The sequence below is a fragment of the Clupea harengus genome, chromosome 22, assembly GCF_900700415.2.
Source record: "Clupea harengus chromosome 22, Ch_v2.0.2, whole genome shotgun sequence".
In the NCBI taxonomy this organism is placed as follows: Eukaryota; Metazoa; Chordata; class Actinopteri; order Clupeiformes; family Clupeidae; genus Clupea; species Clupea harengus.
The window spans coordinates 666,532-680,809 of NC_045173.1; the positions used below are offsets into that span (position 1 = coordinate 666,532).

At 42.8% G+C, this 14,278-nt stretch overlaps 1 protein-coding gene across 2 annotated transcripts in view; it reads right to left on the minus strand.

Annotated features, from left to right (window-relative positions):
* Nucleotides 1–738: 738 nt before the first annotated feature.
* The window catches only part of LOC105893781 (guanine nucleotide-binding protein G(olf) subunit alpha), a 65,183-nt gene continuing 51,643 nt past the window's right edge, over nucleotides 739–14,278 (minus strand). For both annotated transcript variants that reach the window (XM_031560169.2, XM_031560170.2), the window contains exons 6-12: nucleotides 9,863–9,917; nucleotides 8,015–8,088; nucleotides 7,805–7,863; nucleotides 7,503–7,623; nucleotides 7,193–7,323; nucleotides 3,607–3,674; nucleotides 739–3,235 (exon numbers count right to left, since the gene is read on the minus strand). In XM_031560169.2, the coding sequence (XP_031416029.1) occupies nucleotides 3,089–3,235; nucleotides 3,607–3,674; nucleotides 7,193–7,323; nucleotides 7,503–7,623; nucleotides 7,805–7,863; nucleotides 8,015–8,088; nucleotides 9,863–9,917 (655 nt within the window). In that variant the 3' untranslated portion in view covers nucleotides 739–3,088. The remainder of the gene's footprint in view (nucleotides 3,236–3,606; nucleotides 3,675–7,192; nucleotides 7,324–7,502; nucleotides 7,624–7,804; nucleotides 7,864–8,014; nucleotides 8,089–9,862; nucleotides 9,918–14,278) is intronic.

Consider the following 14,278-nt stretch of genomic DNA (forward strand, 5'->3'; position numbering starts at 1 on the left):
GCTGTAAGTGCAAGTTAAGCACTATTCGAAGTGCCAGTTTAGGAAGGGAAGTGCTCTCTGAAGAGTTGGGTCTTCAAAAGCTTCTTGAATGTAGAGAGGGACGCCCCTTCTCTGGTAGTGCTAGGCAGTTCGTTCCACCAACGTGGAACTACAAATGAGAATAGTCTGGATTGCTGTACTTGCACAGACGGCAGAGCCAAACGACGCTCACTAGACGAGCGCAGCATCCTGGGTGTAACATTTGCCCTTACAAGAGCATTTAAGTATAGTACACTGCCAGTGCATAGTAGTTCCACTGTTCAGACCTTTTACAATGAAGAGTGTCCCTGTTGTAGTCAGAAAAGGGGTTTGAATATTTATGGTCACAGTCAACAAATAAATAGTTGCCCATGGAATAATACAGGAAGAGTATGATGACAAAACAGTGGTCGATGGTGGGCCTATAGTTTGCAATGATCCAGATTGTGTGGCTGGATGAAACAAGTCTAGAAACTGCCATGGATATTAAACAATAGAATTGTTTAACAATTCAATAATTATTTGCTAACAATAGCTTTACAGGGAAAACATTTGTTTTCAATGTGTTGGCCAAATGTTCTCATTTACATCTGCTTATTATTGAAGTATAAAAGGCTTATCGAGTGGATGAGGGTCTTAGCAACATGCTTTTATTAATGGGCTGTATCACGCATAAATGATGGACAGCTAGATCGAAATAGGACGCCAGTGGTCAATTAATTCAAGTTAAAATTTTATTTTGCAATATTCTGTACTGTTGTTGTGATGTAAAATTTTATGCATAGAAATGTTTAATCTCTGCTCCTGTTTGTACCCTTCCCTATCCTATCTGGGCAGGGCAGCGAAGGCCTTGTTTCTTGAGGATACTGGCCCACGAGCACACCATGTTGCTAGGCCTTGTTTATCCAGGCAAAAAGAGTAACCCCCTCACCATAGCTGTTGTTCTTGGCCATAGTTTGTGTTCTCTCTTTTGCCTTGTAGTAGGACCATGGACTGAACAGCAGCAGTATTTACTGTAAGAAATAGGTTCGATTTACAGAAGCAGATTCAGATTAAGAGTAATATTCTTAGAGTTTGAAGAGTTTTTTTTTACAACATTTTAAATTTGGCTTTCATTTCCTTAAATTAGTGGCAAAACAGTAGAAAACATACTGGATTGAATGATCAATGTATTGTCTGTGAGCCAGTAAACACGCCCCTTCCCAAAGGTGTATTCAATATTGCACACGCTCATTTATTCATCTCATTCTAGACATGCTTACCTATGTGTGTATTTATACATCTTTCCAATATACATACATCATGTATGTATACACCTAGGCACACACATAATGAAACATGTATAAATTGTACATATATATTTATATATGTCTATAAATGTACATGTACATATTACACAAGTAGCACATTAAATGCACTCAGATTCACACTTGAACATACATACGCAATGTGTTTGTGAGCCAACATCAGGTTTTATGTACACATTATTTTCTCTTTATGCATCACACACGCACACACGCACCCACACACACACACACACACACGCACACACACACACGATTTACTTAAAATCTGAATAACAACAAACAAGAAAGAAAAAAAATCCTTCCTATTTTAACAACACCAGGTTGCAATTTTGGGCACCTCACTTGATTTCCTTTTTAAAGCTGAGACTGAAATACAAAAGGAGGAGAGGAGAGGAGAATAAAAGAAAAGGGAGGAGAGGAGAGGAGAATAAAAGAAAAGGGAGGAGAGGAGAATAAAAGAAAAGGGAGGAGAGGAGAATAAAAGAAAAGGGAGGAGAGGAGAATAAAAGAAAAGGCATAGTGCTGGATCTCGTCCTCACTGCAGGTAAGTGTTACATTTGCATATTGTATACATTTTTTAATTCCCCCATTTTATTTATTTTATATAAACAGCATTTCCTTAAAAAATAAAACATTAAAACAAACAAAAAACAAAACAAAACCCCCTAAACTCTAGAGAGGAGTTCTGTCTGCAGGTTGACATCAAGCTGTACAGCGCAGTCAAAACATACTTACATCTCAGCATCTCATTTTACAGGTACAGCCATAATCAAGGCACAAAGATCTACAAGTAGATTTTTTATATTTCAATAAAGTTGTACAAAACAATATTACATTTTTCAGTCTGTACAAGATAAATCTGCCTTGCACAGTATGTACAAGTTATGAAACCAAAAACCGTAGTAGAACTTCCAATTCTTCACTTTGAGAGCCTCCCCCAACAGGTGGCCGTGCGGACGGAGCAGAGCGAGAGTGGTGGCTTGTCCTTTCTCTGATGATGAAGGCTGACTGCCCGTGTTTTTACAGTCTACGTTTCACCGTCACATCTCCTGGCTCCCCTGAGACGCTCTCTGGGACCAGAGGGGTTTTAAGAAACAGTCTACTTCCTCTGTGCACCAGTCTACACACACAACCCTTGCAGACACGAAAACTCTGACCAAGTAAATAAATATTTGTGATGCTACATTTTGTGTGGACTTTAAAAGTTTTTATTTAAAATCTGATGCAAAAGTGCATGTTTACCTTCCTCTCGTGTCTGACGTCAGTACTTGTTGTGTTTGAAACAGCCCCTTCCACCCTCACAAAGTATGTTTCAGTGAAGTAGCTGAAGACTTCAGTGAGTAGATGTGAACGTGGTGGGTGGTCACAGCTCAGTGGGAAGAGGCCAAACGCTCAACTCATCTGGCAATTCATCTGCATCCGGCAGTTCACAGACACGCCCATCAATCCATCCATTCAGGGAAGATCAGGCCAGTCCAGGATTTGAATGAAGTTGAATTGCAGTACTACTACTACTACTACTACTACTAATAATAATAATAATAATCCAATTGGGAGGCAACCAAAGGCTCCATGGAATAGCAGAAACAATGAAAGCTTTCAAAGAGGGAGAAAAGACTACTATCCCAATAGAAAGCACTCCAAAAAAAAAATGTAAAAGGTGGGTTTCACAAACTTCAGTAGTACTCCTCCATGGTTTGAGTTTTGGGTTGCCCTTTCTTGTTCTGTGTTTTTGTTTTTGTTTGAAGCATACAGGGCCCAGTTCACAAGAGCTCGTACTGTCGAAGGTGCATTCTCTGAATGATGTCTCGGCAGTCGTTGAAGACCCGGCGAATGTTCTCGGTGTCCACGGCACAGGTGAAATGGGGGTAGCAGTAGTGTCTGCCATCACCGCTTGCAGTGCTGATTCTCTGTGGTAGACATACACACACATATTGACAGGCACAAAATAAGTAGTTCATTTAACCTATAAATATAACTATAAAAACATCAGATTCAAAATCACAGAATCTAATGGGAGCACTAGGTAGCTACAATAGCCATTGCTACAATGTGGTTTGAGAAAGTTAAAATCAGTTGGTTTATGTTTCACTGCTTGTCTGAAGCAATGTAGCATTCCAAAATTTTACAAGGTAGAAAATTATATAACTGGATTCAGAAATCACATCCAATCTATTGTAGTGATAGAACAAAGGCCATTACATGCATGTGTTTCCATGGGCTACATTCAAACAAAATGGCAGTGTTTAGATATCTGTTTCAAAGTCAAGGAATTTCTCACCAGGAACTCATCACGGATGAAGAATTTTGCTCTGGTCACTCTTGGGTCTTCTCCAGGCTCAGGGGTTGCTGTTCAAAGTAATAAATCGGGGTTATTTTCACGAAAGACCTACAACTTTACAATTCAGCTACACATTTGAGAATATACAATGTGGACAAAGATGCAGAAAGTGCCACACAAATTTTCATTGAGGTCAGGTGAATTCGAAGTTATTAAACCCCCTTAACCCTCAAAGCACTCTGGTGATTTGAGGACCATTTCATGAAATTATATAAATTAAAGTCCACAAAACATTTTTTTTCGGTCAAATTCAGGAAAAAAAAAAGCTGTCAGTTGTGTGTGCATGCTCAAAGGAACTCTGGTGTTTGTACGCGGTTCTCCGACCGAACCATACACAATTCCAGCCAATGAACACGGGGAGGGGAGGGGTGTGAAATGATTGCCTATTGAGCTTAAATATCAACATTTCGGTTTATGAAAGCTACATATTTCAGTGATTTCGAGAACATGAAGTTGAGTTTACAATGATCGACATGGGTGGACTGATGGGACTGTTTTTAAAGATGCATGTGGTAATTTAGATTCATACACTGACATGGTTACATCATTGATGTATCTCTCAGAAAGCATATGCGTCTTCAGTTCTAATAAACCATAGTATGTTAAGGAGGTTCGAATGCTCTATGTGAAGACCAATCAGGCTTTGAAGAGAGGAGTCAGATCACTAGAAGAGCGAGCCATGAGAACGGCTGAGGCAGTAAAGGAAGCATAAAGATGACCTGCAGAACCAACTACAAGCCAAAGACACAGAGGATTACTGGCTACATGAACACACAGCCCGGGATGAGGATCCCTTACTCCCAGATTAGTTGAATGAATTCTATTGCAGGTTTGATCTGAGGTCAGATGGACTACTAAAAACAGTAGACAGAGCAGAGCAGAGCAGAGCTATCCAGAGCAGAGCAGAGCAGAGCTATCCAGAGCAGAGCAGAGCAGAGCTATCCAGAGCAGAGCAGAGCAGAGCTATCCAGAGCAGAGCAGAGCAGAGCTATCCCTCCTTTTGATCTGAAGTCAGATGGATTACTAAGAACAGTAGACAGAGCAGAGCAGACCAGACCAGACCAGACCAGACCAGACCACGTGTCTGCACACACTCTAAGAGACTGGATTAGACCAGACCAGACCAGACCAGACCAGACCAGACCAGACCACGTGTCTGCACACACTACATTAAGATACTGCACCAACCAACACGGCTCTTTTCACAGATCATTTGAACTGGTCTCTTATCTGCTGTTGTCATCCCTGAACCCAATAAGTCTAATTCCGTCTGTCTGAAAGACTACAGGCCTGTTGCTCAAACGTCTGTTGTTATGAAGGTGCACGAGGGACTGCTCTGTAATATTTGATGGGATGTTGAGATGGACATGTTTCAGTTTGCCTATTAGGTCTGTACAGGATGCCGTTCCTCTGTGTTCACAGTATCCTGTGTCTGTGTGTGTGTGTGTGTGTGTCTGTGTCTGTGTGTGTGTGTGTGTGTGTGTGTGTGTGGTGCAGCATCTAGAGGCCCCCACCACACCACCTGCACCATCACATTGCAAGGGTATTGTTTATCGATTCTAGTTCAGGTGCTGATTATTAATCTCTCTATGCAACTGGATTTTAGATGTTTACGTCAGATAGGAAGCAGGTGGTTAAGATAGGTAACATGCTCTCTAGGCCTATGACCCTCAACCCTGGGGCCCTTTAGGGTCAAGTTTATTTCACCTCTGCTCTATTCACTGTATACCAATAATTTCCGATGGCGCTTGTGTAGCGGCCGTGGAGATCTCGTGCAGGAGATAGTTTGGATACTATAGCCTGCATGGAGAATTCCCAAAAAAATTCCTAGTATCTGTATACATGGCGAAATAAAGTTGAATTGAATTGTGTATCCCATTCTGAATCTGTGTGTTTTTCTTGAAATATGCAGATGACAGAGCAGTGGCAGGCATGATGAAGGCCCGGGGTCCTAGTGGAGGTGGTGGGAGACTAATAACCTGGTTTTAAGCATCACAAAAAGACAAAAGAAATGATAATTGATTTTCGGAGGGATGTGGTCATTAATGAGCAGACAGTGGAGAGGATTGACACTTTCTAAATGCCTTGGCCCCACCATATGCCATACTCTGAAGTGGAAGGCCAACACAACACAAGGCCCACCACCACCAGAGACTTCCCTTTATGTGCTAGCTCCATACATCTGTAGAGAGTGCACTCGTCTTCTCAGTCACTCAGGCAACACAATCGGCCTTGTGAGGGTTGTGACAGTTAGAAAGAATTGTTTGTACAGCATCTAAGATAATTGGCTGTGACCTGTGACCTTCTCTATGTCTCCTCCACATATGCCGCCATACGTATCAGATGCAAGGCACAGAGGGGGGGGTCGCTGACCCCTTTCACCTTGCTAGGTTCTTCCCTCAGGAAGGAGATTCCAGAGTTTTAGGTGCAGGACATCTTGCCTCAGGTTCAGCACATATCATAACACCACTGCCCCCTACTGTATATCAGCAGTGATGATGTCATGAGTAACATGTCTGTGGCCCATATATACCTGATGATGATGTCATGAGTGACATGTCTGTGGCCCATATATACCTGATGATGATGTCATGAGTGACATGTCTGTGGCCCATATATACCTGATGATGATGTCATGATGAGTAACATGTCTGTGGCCCACAGAATCAGAATTTCAGGGAGGCGTAATTAAGACTTAAAATAATAATAATAAAATAATGCACACAGCCAATCAAAACTTGGCTCAGCAATCAGATCTGTAATGTCCACCTCATTCCCTAGACTTACTTCTCAAAACTTCTTTGGCTGGATTTAAAAAGAACAATGGCAGCTACGGCAGAGGTGTGAAAAGTGTGTTTACTAGAGATTATCAAGAGTAATGGTTGCGTCACATAACACTATCTTTTGCACATAAATATGTTTGGACTGAACTTTTTTTTTTTTTTTTAAGATTTATTTTGGGCTTTTTATGCCTTTATTTGGACAGGACCGGGGAGAGGACCGGGAAATGACATCAGGCCAGACTTGAACCTGTGTCCCCGCGGGCAATGAAGCCCGTAAATGGGGGGCTTATCGGCGTGCGCCACAGGGCCCCCCTAAACCCAACTTTTTGTTGATGGTTTTTGCAATATCACCAAATTGTTTTAAGGGTTAAAATTGTTGAATAACTTTCGAGTTCAGTTCAGCATTTATTAGCTCTAGCATCAGTGGGTATATGGTTGTGAATAATATACCATGTTCTTCATGCTGGAGTAGTGCCTCCAGGTGTGACATTTCTGAATTTACATTTACATTTACATTTAGTCATTTAGCAGACGCTTTTGTCCAAAGCGACGTACAAGGGAGAGAACAGTCAAGCTAAGAGCAATAAAAAACATGGTGTAACAATTAATACTACTTTACATAAGAATTAGAAAAACGACCTAGAAAGGAAAAAGAAGTGCAGGAATGTAACTGCTGAAGTGCAAGTCTGAATGTTAACACTCGATTAACACACAACCTTCATGTGTTCATGCAGCATGCTTACCTTCATTTGGTATGGTGTAGCGAGCATACTCAGGAAAATAGTCTTCAATTTTGGATTTCCCAGCCAACACTTTTTCAGCCAACATGTCCTGTTTGTTTAGGAATAATATGACGGATATCGTTCGTAACCATCTGAAAGAAATTGAATTGAAAATTACAAAAAAAAAAACGTGGAGAGGCCAATGCTTTCGTTCATTGAGTAGTGAACTGTCATCATGACACATGTCTGAGAGGTAACAACTAAACCAAATGAATTGAAATAAATACAATTTAAATGAAATAAATAAGCCAATGCTCAATGTGGTGTGTACCTATTATTCCAAATACTCCGGAAGAGATCGAGGGCCTCCCGAAGCCTGTTTGTGGTGTTGTCCTCCCTTATGACCATGTTGTAGCTGCTGCTCGCCACTACAAAGATGATGGCTGTCACATCTGAAGAGACAGGACAAACACATGATGTCAATATATTTAAAAAATATCAAATATTATTTGAAAAGTATGCACTTCAAGGAAAATAAATATTTATAATAAAATATACAAAGGTCAACAGCTTTTGCAATGTCAAATGATATACATGAAAAAAAATGTATATGCATATCAGTGTTAATCTCACCATTAAAGCACTGGATCCATTTTCTCCTCTCATCTCTCTGGCCACCCACATCAAACATACTGTAGACACACAGATGATGTTACAATATTATATTTGATTTTATATGCTATCTGTCAACTACTATGCATACAGCCATCTCTCATGACTGAGTTCAGAGATGATCTAGCCATGGCTGGCTGCTAAACAAGTACAAGAAGCACGAGGACTTACTGAAAGTTTACTTTGTCTACTTGGAAACGGGTTTCGAAAATCCCTGAAGTCAACACTCTGCAACGTAGCAAATCCTTAAAAAAAGGAACAAACAGAAGGGTAATAATTAAAGTCGCTGTGAATAGTTTTTGTTAAACTAAAAAAGGAAAATGCTTTTGGACCTGTAATGATGATCCAACTCTGAGGGCATAATAGATCATCTGTGTTCCATAATATTATACTATACACCTCGTTCCTCTGATTTTATACATGTGTTTAAATGCCCTGCCCTAAATGGTGGACAGTTGCATGAAAAACACCCCAAACAAAGCACCAACATGCATAAAAGACACAGGAACCATTTTCATTTTCAGTTATCCTTCAGTGCATTCCGAAAGTTTTAAAATGGATTAGATTAATCAATCATCACACAATACTCCACAACGCACCAAAACACCTCAGCCAATCATATGCCCCCCTTTACCCAGCACCAAAACACCTCAGCCAATCATATTTCCCCCTTTCCCCGCACCAAAACACCTCAGCCAATCATATTTCCCCCTTTCCCCGCACCAAAACACCTCAGCCAATCATATGTCCTCCGCTGTGGTTGAGAGGTAGTATCATGCACTTCTCCTGCACCTCATGACATTTTGTCTCTATGATCCAAACACAGAGCCTGATGTCCGAACATTGTCATTTCTTATCCTGTAGTTTTTTTCTCTCCTTTTGACAATTCTAATCCTTTCCTTGTATTGTCTGTTTAATAAAGCTGTGAGTTAAAGACCTGTTGGGCATTTGTTCCTTAAACTAGCGATTCTGATGTTTCAATCATCCTCCACACTTTCATCCTCTCAGCTAAGCATTCAGAAAGTCAACCGGCCATTCAGCCACAGGAGTTAGTGAACACGAGCGGGAAGAATTAGTTCAGTAGACCTACAGCTAAGACAGTCAAGGTGGGGCATATTTATTTATCTATTTATTAATTGTTATTTATTATTATTTAGCTGTGGCAGTTAATGTGCACAGCAACTTAAGTTGTTTAGCTGTCTGATGCTGCTTCGTCTGTCTCGTTGTTTTTGTGACAATGACAATAAAGTACTTTGAACTTTGAACTTTAAGTGATTTGATTTGATAATTAAGTGAACATGAAGGTGACAAACCATTTCTGAAAATATGGAAATTCATGCCTGTGAGTAAAAATGATGCTGGAAGACCATAGGTGTTTGTCTTAGCAGACTGAATCAGAGACCAAAGCCTCATTATCTGAAGTCCTAATTCTGGCCAAACTTCAATAGGCTCTCCTGAGGTAGACTACATGCAGCATCGAACCCAAGTCTCCTTAGACCAGTTGTTGAAAAAACTACATGTAACTCTAAATTTGGCCAACTTCCCACTCATTTGAAGAGATCATTTAAAGGCATTGAACACAAGGGGTGGTGAAGGGGATGACGCTCTGCCCTTCTTGCTGCTGATTGGATAGGTTACCCACATCTACTAATTTACTTTAAATTTCTCCGTGCCCTCATGTACAATGTGAAATCCTGATTTAATTTGTGGCATCAATCAAAAACCTTCCAATCGATCATTCCAGGGTTCAATCATTTCCAGGGCATTTAACATTTGTATTTAAGAATATTCTGAGATTTCCATAAACGTTTGTTGATTTGCAAGGTTTATCATGACATAGGGGGCCTGGGGAAGTAGCCGGTCATGTCTTTGTGAAGGAAAAAGGTTATTAGGAAACAATGTAACAATATCAGGTCACCACACAAAAAAGCATGCAAAAAGAGACACATACTTGTGTGTGTGTGTGTGTGTGTGTGTGTGTGTGTGTGTAGGAGAGGGAATGCAAAAAGAGACACATACTTGGTCTGTTGGTGTGTAGTCGCTTTGTCTTACGGCATCAATTCTGTCCAAAAAGCTGTAAAAAAAAAAAATAAACATGCAAAATGGTCACTTCATGATCACTGCACAGGCCAGTAAATGTATCCAATCAGCACAGAGGACCTCACACTTGTATCAGGTCCATTTCTATTGTTAAATCATTACACAATGTGTACCTCATTTTCAGCAGAATGACATTTAACTAGAACCACTAGATGGCAATAAATGTCTGAATATTTTTCTGCAAAGACATTTGGGTCAAGCATCAATGAAGTCCATGCCACCCGAACAGAAACAAACACACAAAGAAGAACCGTGGGTCATTGCATCCTTTTTAGCTGTATTCAAACAAGTATCATTGTAGAACAGTAGGACAGTTACAATCATTAGTATTTTTGTCATTTCTTGAATTGTGTTTCTTCTCCTTCAGCATTGGGTTTGTACTTTCATTTCCAATGACTTGTCTCCAGTTCATTTGTACACAGTCAGACACATTAGAAGAGGAGACTCCATGACTAGAGCTCCTGCCATGTATTGAAGAGAACTAATCTTTCTCTTAACCTTGTTGGAAAAGGAGCAACTGACATTTCCCCTCAGTTGAGCAATGCTGACACTTCTGGCAAATGTGTACGAGGCAAAACACCCACAATAGTTTGTTGGACCTTACTAGCAAGCTATTTCTTTGGTTTTACAATTTTGCTGGTGATTCTAAATATGTTTTTGGAATGCAAGTTTGACCACTCACTTCCATATTGTTACATGACTGAAATCACTGCCCGTTGGCACTACCAATGACTGAAATCACTGCCCGTTGGCACTGCCAATGACTGAAATCACTGCCCGTTGGCACTACCAATGGCTGCTGTGTGGACAGTCTTAACAATACCAGCTCTGAGCCTTACTTTTATATAGGAGCATATGTACCTGAAGCATGAGCACGTCCTGCTCTTAGTGGAATACATGTTTTTGATGACAACAAAATGTTGGAGACTGACAACACTGATTTCCTTACAGTGATAGATAAACAGATAGACAAACACATAGAGTACCTCACTTATCCCCAAATGAACATTTCAGTTCATTTCATAAGTGGGAAAAAAATAATAATAAAAAAAACAAAAAACAGAATAACAGTGTGTTGGGTGTTGGTGTTGGTGTTGGTGTTGTGGAGGGCAGGAAGGAGCTCCTGTCATGATCCTGACTGCAGTAGAGCTGATGGAGCCTCAGACTGAAGACACTCTGTTGTCTGACCAGTTGGTTGTGTAAGGGGTGTGTAGTGTTGTCCATTCTGTTGAGCAGCTTGTGCAACATCCTTCTCTCCACAACTAACCCTAGGGGCTCCAGAGCAGAGCAGAGCAGTCCCCAGCACCCCAGCGCCCCAGCACCCCAGCCTTCTGCACCCCAGCCTTCTGCACCCCAGCGCCCCAGCCTTCTGCACCCCAGCACTCCAGCGCCCCAGCTCCCCAGCACCCCAGCCTTCTGCACCCCAGCGCCCCAGCACCCCAGCCTTCTGCGCCCCAGCACCCCAGCTCCCCAGCACCCCAGCCTTCTGCATCAATGTGTCCCTGAATCTGATGCTGCTGCCCCAAAACAGATGGCGGGAAAAGAAATTGCACTTTTACATTTACATTTAGTCATTTAGCAGACGCTTTTGTCCAAAGCGACGTACAAGGGAGAGAATATTCAAGCTACGAGCAATAGAACCTGGTGTAACAATAAATAAATACTACTTTACATAAGAAATATAACAAAATGAAATAAAAAAGAAAGAAAGAAGTGCAGAAATGTAACTGCTGTAATTGCAAGTTACTAGTCGAAGTGCCAGTTAGGACGGGAAGTGCTCTATGAAGAGTTGGGTCTTCAAAAGCTTCTTAAAGGTAGAGAGGGACGCCCCTGCTCTGGTAGTGCTGGGTAGTTCATTCCACCAACGTAGAACTACAAATGAGAATAGTCTGGACTGCCGTACTTGCACAGACGGCAGTGCCAAACGACGCTCACTAGAAGAGCGCAGCATCCTGGGTGTAACATTTGCCCTTACAAGAGCATTTAGGTAGGTGGGAGCAGAACCATCAAGCACTCTGTAGGCAAGCATAAGTGACTTGAACTTAATGCGAGCAGCTACAGGCAGCCAGTGGAGGTCAATAAGAAGCGGGGTGACGTGTGCCCTCTTCGGTTGGTTGAACACCAGACGCGCCGCCGCGTTCTGGATCATTTGTAGTGGTTTCACCACGCAAGCCGGCAGGCCCGTTAGGAGGGCGTTGCAGTAATCAAGGCGGGAATTCACCAAGGTTTGCACCAGCAGCTGGGTGGCATACTGGGTTAGGTACGGCCTGATTTTGCGGATGTTGAATAGCGCAAAGCGGCAGGACCTAGAGACAGAGGCAATGTGGTCCGTGAAAGTCAGTTGGTCATCAATAATGACCCCGAGGTTTCTTGCTGTTTTGGATGGAACAAGAGACAAGGAGTCAATATTGATGCTGATGTTGTGGTGGATGGCCTGTTTGGCTGGAAAGACCATCAGTTCCGTTTTGGCCAGGTTCAGCTGAAGGTGGTGGTTTTTCATCCATGTGGATATATCAGCAAGACAGTCCGAGATCCGCGCCGAGACAGTGGTGTCCTCAGGAGGGAAAGACAGAAACAGTTGAGTATCATCGGCATAGCAATGATAGGAAAAACCATGCGAGCGGATGATAGGGCCCAGCGAAGTGGTGTAGATGGCAAAGAGAAGTGGTCCCATCACCGAGCCTTGGGGCACCCCTGTGGTAAGGTGGTGAGGTACAGACAGCTGACCTTGCCATGACACATTGAACGAGCGCCCTGTGAGGTACGATTCAAACCAGGAGTGCGCCTTGCCAGAAATGCCCATACTTGACAGTATGGACAGAAGGATGCGGTGGTTGACTGTATCAAACGTAGCTGATAAATCAAGCAGGACGAGAGCTGAGGATTAAGCTGCTGCTCTAGCTGTTTTCAAGGACTCTGTCACAGACAACAGGGCTGTTTCGGTGGAGTGACCACTTTTGAATCCAGACTGGTTTGGATCGAGGAGATTGTTCCTTGATAGGAACTCTGTGACCTGTTTGGAAGCTGCCCTCTCAATGGTTTTTGATAGGAGCGTGAGAAGTGAGACCGGTCGGTAGTTTTCCACCTGAGTGGGATCGAGAGACGGCTTCTTGAGCAGCGGTGTTACCCGAGCCACTTTAAATGAAGAAGGGAATGTTCCAGAATTAAATGAAGCATTAATCACCTGTGTTATTGCCGGTAAGACGGCAGGCGATATGGCTTGAAGGATATTGGATGGGATGGGGTCCAGCGGGCATGTAGTTGGACGGCTACCTGTTAGGATTTTGGAGACCTCACTCTCGCTGAGAGGGGTGAAAGAAGGAAATAATGAGCCATTGACGGTTGCGCCCTTAGGGGGGGAGACAGTTGGTCGAACTGTTTCCCGATGGCTGCCACTTTCTCTGTGAAAAAGGAAGCAAAGTTATCAGCAGTGAGGTTAGTAGCTGGGGGAGGAGGAGGAGGGTAGAGCAGAGTTTTGAAGGTGGAGAATAGTTTCCGAGCGTCAGTTGCACCGTTGATCTTGTCGTTGAAAAAAGTCTTCTTAGCAGCAGTGATGCTGGATGAGAAGGAGGCCAGCAGTGTCTGGTAGCTTGCAAGATCGTCCAGTGCTGCAGATTTGTGCCACTTTCTCTCAGCCGCTCTGAGATTGAAGCGCTGCGTTCGGAGGGTATCACTCAGCCACGAATGAGACTGGGTAGAACGAGCAGGTCTGGTGGAAAGTGGACACAAAGTGTCCAAGCATGAGCTCAGAGTGGAGCAGAGTGATTCTGTGGCATCATCGACACCTAGTGAGGAGAAAGTGGATAAAGGTGGAAGAGCAGAAGAAACCAGAGAGGAAAAGTGGGTGGGAGAGAGGTTGCGGAGGTTGCGCCGGAACGAGACCATCGGAGGGGGGACAGAGGGTTGCTCTATGAGCCGAACATCGAAGCGAATGAAGAAGTGGTCCGAGCGATGCAGAGGGGTTACCGTTAGGTTGTCCGTGGTGCAGTTCCGAGCAAGGATGAGGTCAAGCTCTTTTCCTGCTTTGTGAGTTGGAGGAGTGGGGACCTGTTGTAGGTCGAACGAGTGAACCAGGGTTCGAAAGTCAGCTGAGTTGGGATTGTCTAGGTGGATGTTCATGTCGCCAAGGATGAGTGTTGGACACTCCTGCTCAGGGATGGATGACAGCAGGGTGTCCAGCTCATGGACGAAATCACCCTGTTGTCCTGGTGGACGGTAGATAACAATCACATAAGTTTTAACAGGAGCAGTTACCATAATTGCATGATATTCAAAGGAGGCATACCTGTTTGAAGGCAGCAGTGGAGTGAATTTCCAGTTGTCTGAAATCAGCAG